The 18,826-nt window shown below is 50.3% G+C and overlaps 1 protein-coding gene across 4 annotated transcripts in view; it reads right to left on the bottom strand.

Annotated features, from left to right (window-relative positions):
- The window catches only part of NINL (ninein like), a 59,617-nt gene that overhangs the window by 34,499 nt on the left and 6,292 nt on the right, over positions 1–18,826 (bottom strand). Inside the window, exons 1-5 of one of the 4 annotated variants that reach the window (XM_039531191.1) lie at positions 15,975–16,260; positions 12,385–12,589; positions 4,919–5,015; positions 2,562–2,737; positions 201–267 (exon numbers count right to left, since the gene is read on the bottom strand). In XM_039531191.1, the coding sequence (XP_039387125.1) occupies positions 201–267; positions 2,562–2,737; positions 4,919–5,015; positions 12,385–12,567 (523 nt within the window). In that variant the 5' untranslated portion in view covers positions 12,568–12,589; positions 15,975–16,260. Of the gene's footprint in view, positions 1–200; positions 268–2,561; positions 2,738–4,918; positions 5,016–12,384; positions 12,590–15,974; positions 16,261–18,826 lie in introns of those variants that run through there. The other 3 variants (XM_039531188.1, XM_039531190.1, XM_039531189.1) reach the window with 3 other exon arrangements.

Raw genomic sequence — 18,826 nt, 5'->3', positions numbered from 1 at the left:
CCCCAGATCCCTAATTGGCCCCCTCAAGGATTGAACTCACAACCCTGCGTTTAGCAGGCCAATGCTCAAACCACTGAGCTATCTCTCCCCCTCTTCAGCTGGGGGAACTGGGTTTCCAGTCACAAAGGATCTGAGCCATAAACATTCAGAAAGCCTGTTAACCCCAAAGCATTTTACACAGAGGAGCACTGATTTTCTACCTTGTGCCGCTAACATTTCATTCTGTGATTCTTTAGCACTTTCCGCTTCTTCATCTGATTTAAGGCTCTGCAGAAACAATGTGCGAACAGGATTAAGTATCAGAGAAATTCTGGTGGGTGGAAAAATGGTTTGTGATTTAGGGTAAGTGAAAAGGGCTGACATGAGTCGTCAGAGACTGTTAACCTTTTAAAAGTGCTATTATCAAATACAAAGTGATCGTTCATCTATTATTTTTTGCTGTACATTTAATATGCAAAGCCTTGATGATAATTTATCTGTAACATCACAACTCCACAACCCTACACATTCACCAATGAAAGACCAGGTTATTAACTCACTGTTTTGCATTAAAGGGTGTTACACTGACCAGTTCTACAACCTCTGGACAAGATTATCAAGAGCAACTAGTAATTATGGGACCCTCAATTATAGGGTGCCCATTTCAAGAGACATTAAAGACACGTATGATTTTCAGAAGGGCTCAGTGCCAGCTCTCTGAAGAGCCAGCCCTATTCATCTCTCTTCTCTAGGTGCTTATATGCCCTTGTCACTACAGCATCCAGCTTTAATGTCTTTATCCTCATCACCCTGGGCAGGCGACAATCCCCCTTGTATGGATGGGAACTGAGGCACAGAGAGGCTAAGTGACTGGCCCAAGGTCACACCAGGAGTCTGCAACAGAGCTGGGACTTGAATCTGGGTCCTACAGCACCTAACCACTGGGCTCAGAAATGACTGGTCACTTGCTTCCCGTGGGGTAAGACCAAAGGGAACACACGGGGCCACTTTAAAAGAATGTAGCGTTCGACAAATGCTCTTTGTAAAGCCTTCAATCATTTTTACCCTACACACAAGCCAGTCTCTGCTGATCAATTTTTTTATGTTAAAAAAAAGACCGTTAAGGCAACTTACAAAAACAGCGGATATAATAGTGGGACGTGAAGAATGCAACAACAAAGAACAAAACCGTTCTTCTAAAAGGAAATCAGACACCAGAGCAAAACAACTAAGCGAAGGGCCCTGAGTCCACCCCCAGCAGGGCTCGGGGAGGCGGACGCTGTGTGCAGGGATCCACCCATGCAGGCCAGCCTGCAGGACTGGGGCCAAGACATGGAGCTGCATTTCTGGACCACCAGGGGAGCTCAGCCATGGGGGACGGTAACATTTGTTTTCTCTCAAAATAGTTTTCCATCCAAGGATGAGTTTGTTCATGTTCTCCTTGCCCTGTATTTTTATTTTAAGAGAGAGTTGTCTCATAAAGCAGCATGTTCTAAGCAGCATGATATAAGCAATCTACATTTCTTTTCTTAGATTCTGTTATTTTCTTTAAAAATAATGCATCCAGTTGACTCATCAGCTGCTTTTCATTAACCAGAGCTCTCCCTGGAGAGAGCACAAGCAATGACAACCTGCATTCTCAACCCCAGGCCCATCCTCCTGTCCCACAAAGAGGGGCAAAGCTCCTGCGCATTAAATGGGTTTTGAAGCATGACGTCCATATCGGGTCCTAGGTGCGATAGTTTAACTTACTTAGAACCCCTGTTAATAGCTCTTACAGGGTGACCTGCTCTTACTTTAATGGTTATTTGTGTCACAGAAGCACCTTCAGGGCACCACTGCAGTAGGTAGGAAGCAAGAGAGAGCCTCTGCCCTGAACAGCTGACATTCTACAGGGACAGGACAGGACAGGGCGAGAGGGAAAAGGGAGGCCCCGAGAGTGGAAGTGACCTGTTCCCCCAGTGTCAGGAGTAGCACTCAGGCTTCCTGAGCCCCCACTACGGTGTCCAGTGACTTCTATGGACATGGGGTCGGGCGCAGCGAGGCAGCCAAGTTGGAATGTCCCTGACCTTTGTCCATTACGTTTCCAGCCGGGGACATTTCATGGATCAGATAAATGTTTTTCCAATAAATTTTATTTTCTTCCGTTTAATTCACTGTATGAAGGGGGACGCTCTTCCCACGGGGGTAACTGGAGCAGTAAGGTATTGCCGTCTGGCTACCAGCTCTGGATGGCAGGGACTCTACGCAGACTCTGCCATGCAAAATAGACCCCCAGAGTGCCATGCCAATGTCCAAATGGCACCTGTATCAACTCTGCCTGGCCCCTGTGGAGCATTCTTCCTACGACCCGCTCTAGCAGTGGCTTTGTAACCCATGCTGACCCAATGCAGATCGACACTCCTCAAGGATTGCCACAGGCAACCCATCAGAACAGGGCAAAGAGGGGCAAAGCTCCTGCGCATTAAATGAGACCACCATGAATGCGGCCTTTTGTTTAAACATTATTTGCAATCAAGCAAGAAGGCTGAGTTAAATCTGGCCAGCCTGCTCCAAGGAGCGGGGGAATGAGTCATTCCTACCTCCACACTCTCCAGAGATGCCGAGCGTCTCAGCTGACTTTTCACACTGGCTTTAACTTGCTGATCTTGTAAATACTTGGTGGTTTCCACCTCGGTTTCTTGCAACTCTGGCTTCGTCCAGCGGCCATACCACTTAGCCCCATTCACATACTTGGGCTTGACATCATCTGGGACAGCTAGGAGGGGAAAAAAATCAGTCTCAGTCTGGGACACACAGACGTCTAGACAAATTCTCTTTCAAACTCTGCTGCTTATATAAAGCAAAAAGAGACCTTGCAGCTCACACTGAGAATACAGACGGCTCCTGCCACAGTGACTTTCACTGTGGAACTACAGCATTTCTCCCTTGCTTTCCTCTAAAGGCCAAATAGCTTTCTATTAGGACACACAAATCACAGACACAGAGAGAACGGACAGTCTGAAGAGTGACTCATTCTGCCCTTTCCCTCATTAGGATTCATACACGTACCAAGTAAAGAGAAATAGTTCCACCTTTCAGCTGTTATTTAAGCAGCAACGAGCTTTGAGTAATGGTGTCCCTGATCACATCCTCATGTGCAGGGACCAAACCTGGGACCTCAGGATCTTAAAGCAGGCGTCTACTGCCTGAGTCAAAGGCCCACGTGTTAGCACGTAAGCAGGTAGCAGACTCAAACCTCTGTATGTGGTGTAACCAGAGGCAGACAAAGTGTAGGATACGCAAGATAAATTGTAGCGGCTGATATTTGCTGGACTCAGCTGTGCTTGTGTGCTCCGGTATTCTAGCTTTCTGGGTCCTCACATAGCTCTCACCACCGCAGCGCCTGAAAGCTTCACAATGGTTTTTATTCGGACAGCACCCGGCGAGGTAGGGAAGGACAGTCCCTACCTGTCAGAGGGGGAAGTGAGGCACAGGGTAGATTAAGCGACTGGACCAAGGTCATGCAGGAAGTTTGGGGCAGAGCTGGGAACTGAAGCCTGTCTCCCCAGTTCTGTGCCCTACCCGTGAGGCCATTCTCCCAGCCCTATTACAAGAGTATTCCAGTGTTTGAAAGATTATGTGATCCAGAGATTCCCAGGCCGGAAGGGACCAATGTGACCATCTAGTCTGACCTCCTGTCTGACTAACACAGGCCAGACAACTGTCCCCAGCGATTCGTGCTTCCAGCCCACCGCTTCTAGACATAACCTTTTCCCCCATTCTAAACAATCCTAGCTCTCGTGCGCTGGTTGGGAGAGTGCCAAAGCTCACGTCCTGCTGTGCTCCACCAGTCTTACACACCGTGGTCCCATTGCCCATTTTACTAGCATGTGGCACGGTGTGCGTCCAGTCCTGCCTCAGCAAGAAAAAACGAGGAACAGCTGGGCATGCTAATGTGACACGTACAGCCTAAAGCTGTGTATGTTCTGAGACCCTGCTGCATCCCTCGCCATCCCAGAAAGGAATCATCTGGGCAGGTGGCAGGGTACCGACAGAGGCTATTTGTCTGGAAAAGCCCAATACTGACGTGATGAGTGGGATTTAACAATCCTGAATTAACCCTTTTGTTGCTAGCCCTCATTTTGCTGAAGTTGCCAGGTCACTCAGTGCAAAATTCTCACCCCACCCTGCCAGAAAGCGTAACAATTAGAAAACTGTCTGTCTTAGGTACTGATCTGGCCCCATTGCCTCTGTCTTGGGCACTGGTGCAACCCCAACTAGGCTGCTGTGTCCAGTTGTGGCATCCATAATTCAAGAAGGATGCTGATAAATTGGAGAGGGTTCAGAAGAGAGCCACGACAACCATTATGAGGCATGTTTTCCAATCTTTTAGTGAAAGACTCAAGCAGCTCAATCTACTTGGCTTATCAAAGACAGAAGGAAGGGGTGACACGATCATCCAGTGCCTACCTGGGGAACAGAAATTGGATAATAAAAAGGATATTCAGGCTAGAAGACAGAGGTCTAACAACCTCCACCAGCAAGAAATTGAAGATTGACAAATCCAGACTAGAAATAAGGTGCAGGAGGTCAGACTAGATGATCACAGTGGTCCCTTAAGATCTAGGAAGGACCTATTGTGGTATCTGAGCTCCTCACCATGTTTAATAATTTATCCTCAGCACCCCGGGGAGGTAGGGCAGTGCTGTGATCCCCGTCTTACCGACAGGGAACTGGGGCACAGAGAGACTGCGTGACCTGCCCAAGCTCACACGGGAAGTCCGTGCCAGAGCAGGCAATCAAACCCACGACTCTCGTTCCAGGCCAGACCCCTAACCACTGAACCATCCTTCCTCTCTGTCTTGGCAATTCATAGATGCACCAGCAGTTAAGGCCTTCAACTGGCAGCAGAAGCAGAGGAAAAACCCGAACGATCAGCTGCAAAGTCTCCCAGCACCTGGTTCCAAGTAGCTGCTCTCCTCGTCGGAAATGCCCAGGTCAATGTTGGAGGACAGCACTGCCACGAACCCTTCTTTAAACTCTTCAAAGTTAACCTAGTGGAGACAGGAAAAGAGGCTGAATACGCACATCGGGCCTATCATCAGACACCTGGGGCAGTCGCCAGTATTCAGTTCAGTCTCACAAGCCTTGTTTCGTACTTCTGCTGGGAGCCTGCAATGTGCAGAAGCAACGTGCTGTCCTCCTCCGTCGCTCAGAGATAACCTGGGGGTTCGCCTCAGCTACCGCGGTGTCTGATAGGAGACGTTGTGGGGGGGACCTGCACTGTCTGGGACCCGCAGCCTGGGACCCACTGGCTTCCTCTGCCTTGGGCATCAGTTACCAGGCTACTGGGACTCACTCTGATGCATGATAACTAGCTCTGCTTCTCAGGGGCCACAGCTACACTACGGAAAACCAGGGTGTTTTAAAACACATGCTAGTGAACAGGAGTTAACACCTAATGCAGACAAGGCAAAGGGCAGTTTTAACATGCGTTAGCTGCTCACAGTAAGCCCTAGGGGAGTCAAGGGTTTATCCTGGACAGGCATCTTGCTAGAACTAGCATCTGATGTGTCTACACTAGGGTGTTAACACCTTGGCTAGCACACCTTTCCCCTAATGGAGCCAACACCAAAGGAAAATTGCAATGCTACATATATAGACAACAGGGTCTGATCCTGACTGAGCCTTGGAGGCGTTACCACAATACACGTAGCAGTATATAATACATACAGCTAAATATTGACTGAAGCTAAGGAGTACATAAGCAGAGCCTGGTGTTTTCTGTGGAACCTGCTGACAATTCACCCTCTACTGCCTGTTGTACTCCAGATTCGTAGCTTTCAGCCCTTGAGGCTGAGAACAAAACATTCCCAATGTGAATTATTGCTAGACATCTCAGAAGCAAACAGCTTGAAACAGTAGTTCTGAGAAGCATTCACTGACCCGTCTATCTAAAGGGAACGTTAACGTGGGTGTTCTACACTGATTATTTAAAAGGTTAATAGAGCACACTATTTCACGTCGGGTCATTTTAGCAGAAGCATTTCGTACTTCCATTGCTGTTAGATGCAGTAACAAATATGGGCACATCTAGTTGCTGGGACACAAAACTAGCTATTCAGCTCTTTCCCCTCAGTCCAATCCCCACAAACGTGTTGGGTCCCCTCCATCCTTGCAGTTTTTTGAAACGCATTGTGTTTGCATCAGAGCATCCCTATGTTCTCAGAGATCTCACACTAGCAAACCGATCATGTTCAAACATGCATGCAATTAAAGTAAAACAGAAGACAGTCGTTGACATACTTGAGAGAGAGAAAGTGTGAGAGAGGGCAACTAAATTCACAGAATCATAGAAATGTGGAGCTGGAAGGGACCTCAAGAAACCATCAAGTCCAGCCCCCTGCATGGAGGCAGGGCCAAGTAAACCGAGACCCTCCCTGGCAGGGGTTTGTCCAACCGGTTCTTAAACTCCTGCAGTGATGGGGATTCCACAACCTCCCTTGGAAGCCTGTTCCAGAGCTGAACTGCCCGGAGTAGTTAGAGAGTTTTTCCTGGTAGCTAACCTTTCCCAGTTTCCTGTCCTGGGATGCTACAGATTAAGCCCATTACTTCTTGTCCTGCCTTTAGCAGACATAGAGAACAACTGATCACTGTCTGCTATATAACGGCCCTTAACATCTTTGAAGACTGGTATCAGGTCCCTCCTCAGTCTGCTTTTCTCAAGACTAAACGTACCCAGTTTTTTTAACCTTTCCTCATAGCTCAAGTTTTCTAAACCTTTGATCATTTTTGTTTCTCTCCACTGGACTCTCTCCAATTTATCCACCTCCTTCCTGGAGTGTGGTGCCCAGAACTGGACACAGTGCTCCAGCTGGGGCCTCACCAGTGCTGAGTAGAGTGTGACAATTACCTTCTGTGTCTTACATACCAGACGCAGAACTGACCCCTGCAGGACCCCACTAGATACGCCCTCCCAGTTCAACAGTGATAACTACACTGATTCTTTCAACTAGTTGTGCACCCACCTCACAAGTAATTTCATCTAGATATTTCCCTAGTTTGCTTGTGGGACTGCATCAAAAACCTTACTAAACTCAAAATATAACATACTTACTGCTTCTCCCCTATTCCCAGGCCAATAACCCTGTCAAAGAAGAAAACTGGGCTGGTTTGGCATGATTGGTTCTTGACAAATTCCTACTGACAATTCTTTATAACCTTATAATCCTCTAGGCTCACAAAATGACTGTATTTGTTCTGGTATCTTTCCAGAGATCAAAGTTAAGATGATTGGTCTATAATTTCAGGTGTGCGCTTTGTTCCCCCTTTTAAAGCTAGGTACTAAATTTGCCCTTCTGCAGTCCTCTGGGACCTCACCCACCCCCAGTGAGTTTCCCAAGATAATTGCCAACAGTTCCAAGATTAGGAACCAGCTGAAACTACCCTAGGATGAATTTCATCAGGCCCTGCCAACTCGAATACATCTAACTCAGCTAAATATTCTTTAATCTGTTCTCTCCCTATTTTGGCTTGCATTCCTTTCCCCTTGTTAATATTAATTGTGTTGAGTGTCTGGTCACTCTTGCCCTTTTCAGTGACAACTGAAGCAAAAGAATCATTAGACACTTCAGCCTTCTTGACATCATCAGTCATTAGCTCTCCTTCCCAGCTAAGTAGAGGGCCTACACTTTCCTTCATCTTTCTCTTACTCCTAATGTATTTCAAGAACCTCTTCGTGCCTTTTATGACCCTTGCGTGGTGTAACTCACTTTGTGCCTTGGCCTTTCTGATTTTGTCCCTACATGCTTGTCCTGTTCTTTTGTACTCCTCCTTAGCAATTCATTCATGTTTCCCCTTTTTGTAGGATTCCTTTCTGACTCTCAGGTCATTAAAGAACTCCTAATGGTAACATACTGGCCTCTTACTATTCTTTCTACCTTTGCTTCACTTCAGGTTAGCTTGCAATTGTGCCTTTAATATTGTCTCTTTGAGAAACTGCCACCTCTCCTGAATTCCTTTATCCCTTAGATTTTCTTCCCAGGGGACCTTACCTACCACTTTTCTGATTTTGCTGAAGTCGGCTTTCTTGAAGTCCATTGTCCTTATTCTAATGCTCTCACTCCTTCCTTTCCTCAAAATCATGAAATATATCATTTTATGATCACTTCCATTCTAATTAAATAATAATCCGTCTATACCTCTGTCTTTTCTGCTGATAAAAGCAGAAAATGCATTTGTTTCCTTGAACTGAACAGCGAGAAAATGTATGTAACCAAAAGTTTTGCAATGGTTTAAAAAAAACCAAAACCCATATGTGATATCATCGTTTAGCTATCTTTCCTCTCACAGTCCTCGCGGCAGGCAAATCAAGTCAGCAGCTTTGGAATGTTACTTTTCAGAAGCTGGGATAATTAGCCAATCAGAAGTTAACAATTTTGTTTACAATGATTTGGGGATACCTATAAAAAGGGAAAACACCAACAATCACCCAACAACTGCGGGAAAGTTCAGAAGTGCAGATTTTGTTACAGACTCCAAAAACTTACCCCAAACCTATCAAAAGGTTCACAAGCCTGGGGCCTATTTAAAATAGCACCAGACTGATTTATGGTTCTGCGCTGAAACCATGAAAGTTGCAGTTCATCTGAGCTTTAGGTTTGTTTGAACTCAAGAGTGAAACTCAGGGGTCGCAAACTCACGTAAACCAACACTGAAAGCCAGTTTGTACAATCTCCTGCAAGAAGAAAACCCTAGGGCAAAATCGTGACTCCACTGAAATTAATGGGAGCTGTAGCACGGACTTCAAACAGGTCAGGCTATCGCCCCGAGTTCTGCACAGCTGTAGCTGGGCCCTACACCATCTGCCTCTCCTCTTAACCTGTAATGGAGAAGCTGGCCTAACCTGCCTAGCACCACCAGCACTCAGAAAACCATGTAGTGTGTGTCCACCCATCACATACAAATTGGGGGTGCTGATGCCACAGCTAAAACTGCATCTGAAAGGTCCTGCTAGTTTTTTTTCTGGGGAAGTGGCCTTTCACTGTGAAACTACACAGCGTCACAGCTTATTTGCCCCAGGTAGAATTGTCTGTCTATGCAGTTTTGGTTTTCACCCATTTTTTATAGGAAGGCTTTCAAATCAATTTCTTGTTGAGCTTGGTCTGTGGCAGCTTCATCATTTTTTGTCCGCTTGTCTCTTTTGAAAAGCAGGGCTTCTAACAAAAACTGGGCGAGGGATTCGTTTGGAGGAAATCTTCACTTTTGTTAAATAAACACTGGGTAATGTCCCTTAATTTCATTCATCAGGCCTGAAAAGGAGCATGTCAGCAGAGCAGACACATAAAATCTTTGCCTCGGGATAAAGTCTTCCCTGTCAGCAGCTCAGACCCACGCCCCTCTCACAAACGGCCCTTTCCCCCCGGACCAGTCCTCATCCTCTGCTTAAAAAAATTGAAAACTAAGGAAATTTAGGCAGAAAAAACTTTGTTGTGAAGCAGCCGAGCTTGCCCTCGCCCTCCCGCCAGCCCACACACCATACTTGACACAAGGCTACAGAAGCAAGGAAATGAGACGTTAGGCCACCGAACAGTCTGTAACCCTGGCTCCTCGTCCCGCCGTCACAGCCCTCACCACGCTGACGGTTCTGTCTCCAGGCCACGGGAACGGCTCCCACGGGGCGCTGCTCTCCACGCTGCCTGCAGAGCCCTCACGACCATTGTGCTTGCAGAGCAGGAGGAAGAGCTCCGGCTGGAGACCGGTTTTACAGAGGCAAACCTAGCATCACGGGAGCGTTGTTCATTTATGCCAGCACCCAGGAGGTGTTTCCAGCCATTCGAGGAGAGACAGCCCATGAGCCCGAGGCACTCATGCCAAGGACGGACACATTGCGGGAAGGGCAACAGGGATTTCTTTTATATAAATCTGCTAGATTTGCTGTAGGCAGCATGACAGAAGCAGGGCTTTAACAGGGACTTAAATGCACCCCGTGTAGGGCCCCCTCCACACCACCGACACAGGAGGAAAACGGGACATCGCTTCAAAACCATGTGAAGTGGGGACAGCAAGGAGGGAGAAGAGGACAGACAGATTTGGGGGAGGTGGAAGGGAAGGAGAGAAGACACAAACAGCAAGGGAGACAGACAGACAAAACATACGGGCAAAGGTCAACTCCTGCCAGAGCAGTGTGTCAGTCAGTCCCGAGGAAGGAGCTGACTCCAAGAGCCTGAATCACCTCATGTAGAGGCAGAAAACAGGGCAAAGCGACGCACACAGGACGGCCTCATTTCTTGCATTAAGTAGCTCCTAAACTGCACCCCCTTTTCTAGTGTCTCTCAGGGACAGTCCCCCCCGGCTATGCCCCAGAGGGTCAAAGCCTCCAGCATACATATATCATCACCCTGGCGCCTCCGCTCCCGCATCTCACTACCCCCTGAGCACAAGCGTAGGTGGAAGGAATGTATAACTGCCGGGAGGAAACCCAGAGGCCTGGAACGCACCGAGCTTTCCCCCGCCAGCTTGCTGTGGAAGCCAGACTTCTGACTCCTGCTTTTCCCTCAGTGAAACCCCAGTGTCTCTGCACACGATTACAGGGAAGTGTGACTGACTGCTGGATGGGGATCTACTGCCCTTCATAAACTGACTGGACCGGTTAGTCTAATGATGCTTTTGTCAGCATGAAAAATATAGCATAGCATTTTAATCACAAGAAAGCACTGGGAGAGGTGGATTTGGGGTGGGGGAGGCAAGAGGGGGAGCATGTTCCATCTGCCCCAATATAAAGCAATCTGCTCTTTTTTCTTCTCCCTTCCTCCCTCTCCTCACAAGAGTTCCAACAATTGCAATTCTTTAGCCGAGCTAACACCATGCTCTCGAGAGGGCCTGATCCAAAGCCCACAGGAGGCAATAAAGCAACATCCATCGACGTCAACGGGCTTTGGATCGGGCCCATTGGGAACCAGTGGCTTCAATTCTAACGAGATTAGAGTGACAGTGTTCTGCGACCCTCTCCTCTTCTCCAGCCAGCCAGTCCTGAAGGAGAACACGGGTGGGAGCAGGGAGCAGAGGCATCGTTCACACTGCTTGCACTGGTTTAGTTAAATTGCTGCAGTCCTGGGTGACACTCATTTCGCTTTGAGGGGCTGATTTTGCTTGAGCTTAACTGTCTCCTGATCAAGTCTTAACTGACTCAACCATGTTTGTCCTGATGTAGGAGTCCTTCCACACAGCCTTTTGTACTGGCTTAGATACATTGATGGTAAGATTCCATTTTAAGGCCTCATCTACACTGCAAAGTTTTACCAGCATAAGTATGTTGGCTAGGAACATGGGGACCACCCCCCGCCCCAGCCAACAGAGCTATGACAGCAAAACCCCCAGTGTAACCACAACGAGACCAACAGAAGAGCACTTCTGTCGCATAGGTAACATTCTTCAGACAGATGGGTAGCTATGTGGGGAGAATTCCTCCTGTGGGTTTATGCTGCATTTCCCCTGGAGGGGGCACTACCAGCAGAGCTATGTAGCCTAGGTCTGTAGAGTCGACAAGCCCGTAGTTAGACCAGTATACCTCTATGTGTAGACAAGCCCCAGTACTCCTCCCACTAGCACCGCCCCAACAGGGGCAGCTAGAAGAGCAGCAGTGGAACTGAACTGGTGTGAGCTGGACCAGCAGGGGTGTTACATGCAGGAGCAGCTGGGCCATTGATGCCATGTGCAGCAGGGCAGGAGACACAAGCCATCTTTCCCCCATCTCATCTCTCATGGTGCCGCTACAGAGGAAGGTGTAAGAACCCCACAGTAGGCACATGTAGGCACAGCAGGAGTCCCTGGAGCTGCCAGCGCCCCCCTCCTCCCCATGCAGCCAAGCACTATGGCACAGGTGAGCACTCAGGTAAGGAACTTCTCTCATTAAGACAATCTGCTGTTGGGTTAAAGGCGTCCGCACTTTTGCCCGGGTCCCACAAAAACAGATGTTAATGTTTCTAAAACCAGAAGAGTTGGGACAAAGCCATTAAATAATACAGGGCCCAACCCAGCCCAAGTGCTTTCCAACAGCATGTGATCTATACAGTCAACCTAACCGCACAGCTCTGCTATTCATAGCCAACAAGCTTTTCATTCTGCCTCTTTTAAGTCAGTTTGCTGCACTTCACCTACAGACCCCTGCCAGCAGTTATACAGTCCCGAGGCCAGAGTCTGAACTTGTGTCCGTCAGTGCATAGTTCGGCTAAAGTCAACAGAACCCGCACAGATTCACGCCAGCTGGGACTCCGGCATTTTAGGTACAGACAGACCGGTACTAGTCTGTGGTATTTAAGAACTTTCTGAGTTTCCTTTATTTATTTTCACATTCTCTTTGAAATCAATTAACCTTTGCACAGCGGAGCGTGTAACTGCATTCAGTCGCATACAGCTACTCACCCTGGCAAAGCAGTTGCGTCCCAGGAGAGTTTGCAGAAGTACCGGCAGCTGCTTCTCCAGATGGAGCTTGCGGCACAGCTCCGTCAGCTCCTCTTTGTCCAGATACCCAGTGCCCGTGGTATCGCAGCTGTTATAAACATCCTTGAGCTGGGACACGTACTTGTTCTCTGCTTCCTCGCCCATCCCACAGCATACTGCAGCCAACCTGATGGGAGTCAGCAAGGGGGCAGAATGAGCAAGCCTTGCAAATGTAAGGCATTAAAACGCAAGGCTTTTTTATCCCCTCCTGCTACCCATCTGGCCCCACAGAACCAGCCACCCCAAAGCAACATTCTGCCCTAGAAAACCTTGGAGATTTATCACAGCAAAAACCACTCAACTGTTTCCAGATAACAGCGACCCAGATTCTCCACCGGAAACCTCGCAGATGCTAACGCGGAGGAGAAACAACCACTTTACCTCCGCAACAGCCATGCACAGGACTTGAAACACTCGGAACAGCACAACAATGGGATCTAAACTTCCCCTTCCCCCACACCACCGGGATGAAATCCCTGGGACAGGAGATCGCAGCACTGGTAGTAGTGGCTGGTGCCCTCTGATCTCCTGTCCCAGACATTTCATCCACAGACTATGGTGACCTCTGATGGTGAGACCGGGGAAGGGGAAAGTCTGGTCCCATTGTCCCGCTGTTCACAGACAGCAAGGCCCCAGAATAATCAAGGCCCCATGTACTCAGCAGCACGCTGGACTTTGCAGCCAGGAGAGCCACGGGCACAGAGAAGACAGACAGCGTGCTGCCAGGCAGGAGACCCCAAGACAGTGAAAACACGTAACATTCATTGCCCAGACCCGCAGGGTCCCAGTGCGTCATCACGGGCCAACTCGCAGAGCATTCCTGGTGGCCGCCCGGTGAGAGGAGGGGTAGCGCCACACAGCCCATCTTCTAGTCAGAGGAGAGGCACTGCGATGGTGTGACGAGGCCACACAGCTGATTCAGGAGGGAAAGCAGATAAAATGGCAGCCACACAACAGGACAGGGACCAGAGAGGTTCTAGGATCCCCACTGAGACTGGCCGTTAGGCTGAGGCCAGGCAGGACAGCAAGGAAAAGCACCGCTTTGATGCCAGCCAAAGGGTCAAGCACAACCCCACGGCAGGAACCAAAACCATGAAGGGCTCTATGGGCCACAATGGACACCTTGGATTGTGCCCAGATAGAGAGTATCTGTTTAAATGCTCCCTTGGTGAAACACCCTACAGCCAGAAGGCACCTCCTTCCGCACCACTGGAGCTATCACAGCATCCCAAAGCCCTCATCCCCAGCCCAGAGCCTGCACCCCCAGCCCAGAGCCCTGACCCACTCCCACACCCCAACCCTCTGCCCCAGCCCCCCCAAACCCAGCCCCCCTCCTGCACCCCAAGCCCTCATCCCCAGCCCCACCCCAGAGCCCTGACCCACTCCTGCACCCCAACCCTATGCCCCAGCCCCCCCTGCACCCCAAAGCCCTCATCCCCAGACCCACCCCAGACCCTGCACCCCAGCCCCGACCCCCGACCCCACGCCCACACCCCACTCCCCTGCCCCACCCCAGAGCCCCCTCCCACACCCTAAACCCCTTATTCCCAGCCCCACCCTGCAACCCCCACACTCCAACTGTCTGTCCCAGCCCTGAGCCCCTCCCACACCTCAAACCCCTCATCCCCAGCTATGTTGGGTCATGGGAATCAATAATTGTCTTCAACTGGGTCACCAGAAAAAAAAAGTTTGAAAACCACTGCCCTAGATGACCCAGCCACATGGTTCTAGGCACTGCACAATCACAACAGAGCCTGTCGCTGTGCCAAAACGATGACAGTCTAAGTATGAAATGACAGACAACGGGCTAATAAAACAGGGAGCACCAGGGCACAGTGAGACAATTACAACACTACAAGGGTTGCATGACACATTGGCGTTCTCCAGACTGTCCCTGTTCCGTGTATAAATCAAGGACTTTGGTTTCCATTTCTGGTGATTCTGCAGTGTCTGCTTACATTTAGTATTTTATTCTGCAAGTATCCTCATAGAACCAGATTACTCACAGAGAAAACTATTACTCAATGTGTGTAAGGGTGGCACAATCCAGACCTTAATGAGCTCTAAACTCATACTAAGGAAAAACAGATTTGTCATGGAAATAAGGGAAACTTCCATAGTTCTGCAGCTTCAGTCTCATTCAGCTCCTGTTCCTACAAACAAGTAGAGGTGTCCCCCTTTCACATGCTAGATGTGAGAAGAGGGTAGCCAGACTGCCCAGGATACTCATCATCAGCTGTGTACATTTATCTGCAAAAAAGGCAAACACCCACCCACCACATAACCCAGCACAAACCCTCAGGTCTGAGCCTGAAGTGGGATTAAAAGAAACCAAATGAGCACTGACTGTTTTGGCCCTACCAACCTTGAAATCTCTGGAATTCTCCTGGCATCTCTCATCCTTCACATGGACTGTTTTCCACCCTCCCTCTCCTCCCACTGAAGTTTTTCTACAGAGGCAATAGCAACTATGGAGCTAGAAGTGGGAACAAAGGAGCCAATATTGTGTCAATGGGAGTGACTCAGAGATGAGGCTACAAAGAAATTCAGTGCAAAATAGTCAAATAGAAGGAAGAAAAGGGAAAATTTAAGCTGACAAAACCAAGGCAATTTAGGGTCCCTCTACATTAAGTGAAGTGACTTACTGTTAACAAGTGTTGCTGACAGTTAAGCCGTTTTTGTTTCTGATTCTCAGGGACCTGCTGCTGACTTCATTTATCAGCAGCAGGTCAGCTTCCTAGTGTACAGAGGCCCAGCGTACCTTGTGTAATGGTGTTGGAACTAGACCCCCCCTCCCCCCACATACACCCACACACCATTTTTGACCCTGTTGAGACACAGTTCACAAAGGAATCGAGCGGACAAGCAATCTCAGCAATAGAGCATTTCCTTTCACCATACACATTCCAGCTTCGCACTGCAAGGCATGTCCTGGCTTTCTAAGGGCCCTTCGATTCAGGCAAGGCATGGGGGAAAACCAGAATGGAGCAGCAACATCCCACATTCTGGAGGGAGCATGAAGCACTGCTCAGAGAGTTAACATGAAAACAAGTCAGAGCAACTGTACTGAACAATGGCCAGGCTTACACACCCTTAAGGATGCAGCAATGTTTCCACAGAGACAGGACTCAAGGATTGCGGGCACAACCCACATCAGGGCTGTTATTATCACAAGGGGAGGAAAGTTGGAGGCTTGAACTGCCCTATCACCAAACTGCACAAAACACCACTCACAACACCAAACTACTCTGCGTTCTCGCTTGCCTCTGCTGCTGCAGCAAGCTAACACCGCTCTTTGCAAAGCCCTGATCCCGCAGGGGGTCCCCGGCCCAGGTCCATCCCGGGGTCAGCTCAGAACCCCATGGGGAGGGCGGCTGGAAGGGCTGATGGTCAGGAGGGAGTGACTGTGCACCCTAGACAGCACTACAGGCTGTGAACACGCACAGGTACTGCACAAACAAACCCGCTTCCCCAATCCCTTGAGCCACAACACAGATCACGCTGGAACCAACCTCAGCTGCAGGTCACGTCGCGCCCATCCACCTGTCTCAGCGTCTGGTGCTGCCGCCCATCACCGGGGTATCTGGGCGCTCTCGGGCCTCTGGCTCCCCTGCGGAGGGGGGGCGGGCGAGGGAAGAGGCAGCGGGTGATTCCCGGGCACAAGCCGCCCCTCAGGCCCCCCGGCAGTGACCCCGGAGCAGCTCCCCGCCGGAGCGCCCCGGGGTGCGGGGCGGCCCCTCACGGCCGCCTCCGGGCGCTCGGGACCCGGCTCCGTGCCGGCAGGTGCCCGCTGGGGCCGGGGCGGGACGCGGGGCTGAGGGGCGCCGGCTCTGCCCGGCCTCCCGCCTCCCCGTGCCCGGGACTCGCCCCTCCGCTCCCGGCTCCGCCTCCGGCCCCGGCCCCAGCCCGAGCCCCGCTCCGGCCGGCGGCGGCAGGAAAGGGCGCCCGGGAGGCCCGCGTGGGCCCCGCGCTGCCTGGGGCGGGAGAGCGACGCACGCCGGCCCCGGCCTTTGTTCCGCGGGGCCCCGCTGCCCAGCACAGCCTGGGCGGGAGCTGGGCCCAGCCGGGGCCGCGCCGCGGGGCGAGGGCCTCGCCAGGCAGCGTCTGTCCTCAGCCGGGAGCTGGCGGTGCCAGCCCCTGGGGGGCTGTGAGGGGAACATCCCCCCCTGCTACAGTAATAAGGGGGGTGCCAGCCCCTGGGGGGCTGTGAGGGGAACATCCCCCCAGCTATACTAATAAAGGGGGTGCCAGCCCCTGGGGGGCTGTGAGGGGAACATCCCCCCAGCTATACTAATAAAGGGGGTGCCAGCCCCTGGGGGGCTGTGAGGGGAACATCCCCCCAGCTATACTAATAATGGCGGTGCCAGCCCCTGGGGCGCCTAAGGTGAGATCCCCTCCCCCCTGCTACAGTAATAATGGGGGTGCCAGCCCCTGGGGGGCTGTGAGGGGAACATCCCCCCAGCTATACTAATAAAGGGGGTGCCAGCCCCTGGGGCGCCTAAGGTGAGATTCCCCCCCCCCCCCGCTACACTAATAATGGGGGTGCCAGCCCCTGGGGGGCTGTGAGGGGAACATCCCCCCCCCGCTACACTAATAATGGCGGTGCCAGCCCCTGGGGCGCCTAAGGCGAGATCTCCCCCCGCTACAGTAATAATGGGGGTGCCAGCCCCTGGGGGGCTATGAGAGGAACATCCCCCCAGCTATACTAATAATGGGGGGGGCATGAGCTGCTGGGAGGCCTAAGCAGGAATATCCCCCCCCAGCTATAATAATAATTAATGGGGGTGCCAGTCCCCTGGGGGCCCTACGTAGGAATACCCCCCATACTAATAATTAATGGGGGGGGGGTGAGCTGCTGGGGGCCCTGAGCAGTTGCTTAGTCTGCTTATGCCTCCTGCCAGCTCCAGAAGTGTTTACACCTAGGGCTAGTCTACACGAGAAGTGCTGCATCTGTGCCACTGTAGTGCCTCTGGTGAAGATGCTCTATGCTGCCAGGAGAGAGAGTGTGCCTGTTGGCATAATAAATCCACATCCCAGACAGGCAGTAGCTGTGTTGGCAGGAGAAGCTCTGCCACCGACAGCACTGTCCATACCGGCGCTTAGGTCAGTGTAATGTACCTCACGTGGGGGCAGCTTATTCACACCCCTGAGCGACGTAAGTTATACCGAAGTAAGTGGTAGTGTAAAGCTGACCTTACATTTTGCTCCCCCTGATGTAATTGCTCCACTACCCCAGCTTAATAACTCCACCTATACAAGCGGTCAAGGTCAATGGATTTGGTCGATGCAGTGTCAGTCCAGACACTGCGTTGCTTATGTCAATTACTGTTAATGGCTTTCAGGAGCTGTCCCACAATGACTGTACAACCCATACAAGCGTTCCTGGGGAGGAGCAAAGTGTGAATGCACACAAGCGATGTAATTACAGTGGCGGCTGTATACCAGTGTAAATTAGGTCGACTTAATTTTGTAATGTAGACATGGCCTCAGTCACTCCTGAGTTTAAGGAGCACTCAGGCCAGGCTTACACTCAAAAGTTAAATCAACCAAACTAGGTAGCTCAGACGTGTGAAAAATCCACACACCTGAGTATCCTTTGGGAGGACACCAATTTAAGATGAGTTATATAGTAGTAGCGGTGATATTCAGTGTGATATTTTGCTATGATGAATAAAAAAATTGATGCAATATCTCAGTACATCAAGAAAACTATCAGCACAAAAAATCCATCAACCTAGCTACTGCCTCTTGGGGAGGTGGATTACCTATGCCAACAGGAGAGTCTTCTGTCAACTAAGTACTGTGTACACCACGAGTTAGGTCAGCTTAAGTGCATTGCTCAAGGGTGTGGATTTTTTGCATCCCTGAGCGATGTAGGGGTTGGCCTAAAGTTTTAATGTAGATCAGAGCTGAGTGTCTATACTGAGGTGCTGCAGCTGTGCTGCTGTAGCATTTCAAGTGTAGACAAGCCCTTATTGTAGTGTAGAGCAGGCTTTTATCTTGGAGCTTGCCACTGAATTACTATGTGGCCTTCACTTTTCTGTTCCAGGTTCCCCATTAAAACAAACATGAAATATTTCTTTGCACAATGCACAGTCAATGTTGTGAAGGCCAGAACTATAACTGGATTCCAAAAGTAATGTAGATAAGTTCCTGGAGGATAGTTGTACTGATGGCTATTAGCCAAGATAGTCAGGGATGGGACTCCATGCTCTGAGTGTAAGCCTCTGGCTGCCAGATGCTGGGAGAGGATGACAGAGGATGGATCACTGGATAATTGCCCTGTTCTGTTCATTCCCTCTGAAGTATCTGGCATTGGCCTAGGGTTGCCAATTTTGGTTGGAGGTATTCCTGAGGGTTTCAG

This window comes from Mauremys reevesii, linkage group 3 (assembly GCF_016161935.1).
Source record: "Mauremys reevesii isolate NIE-2019 linkage group 3, ASM1616193v1, whole genome shotgun sequence".
Taxonomy (NCBI): Eukaryota; Metazoa; Chordata; order Testudines; family Geoemydidae; genus Mauremys; species Mauremys reevesii.
This window is presented reverse-complemented; position numbering and strand designations above follow the sequence as displayed.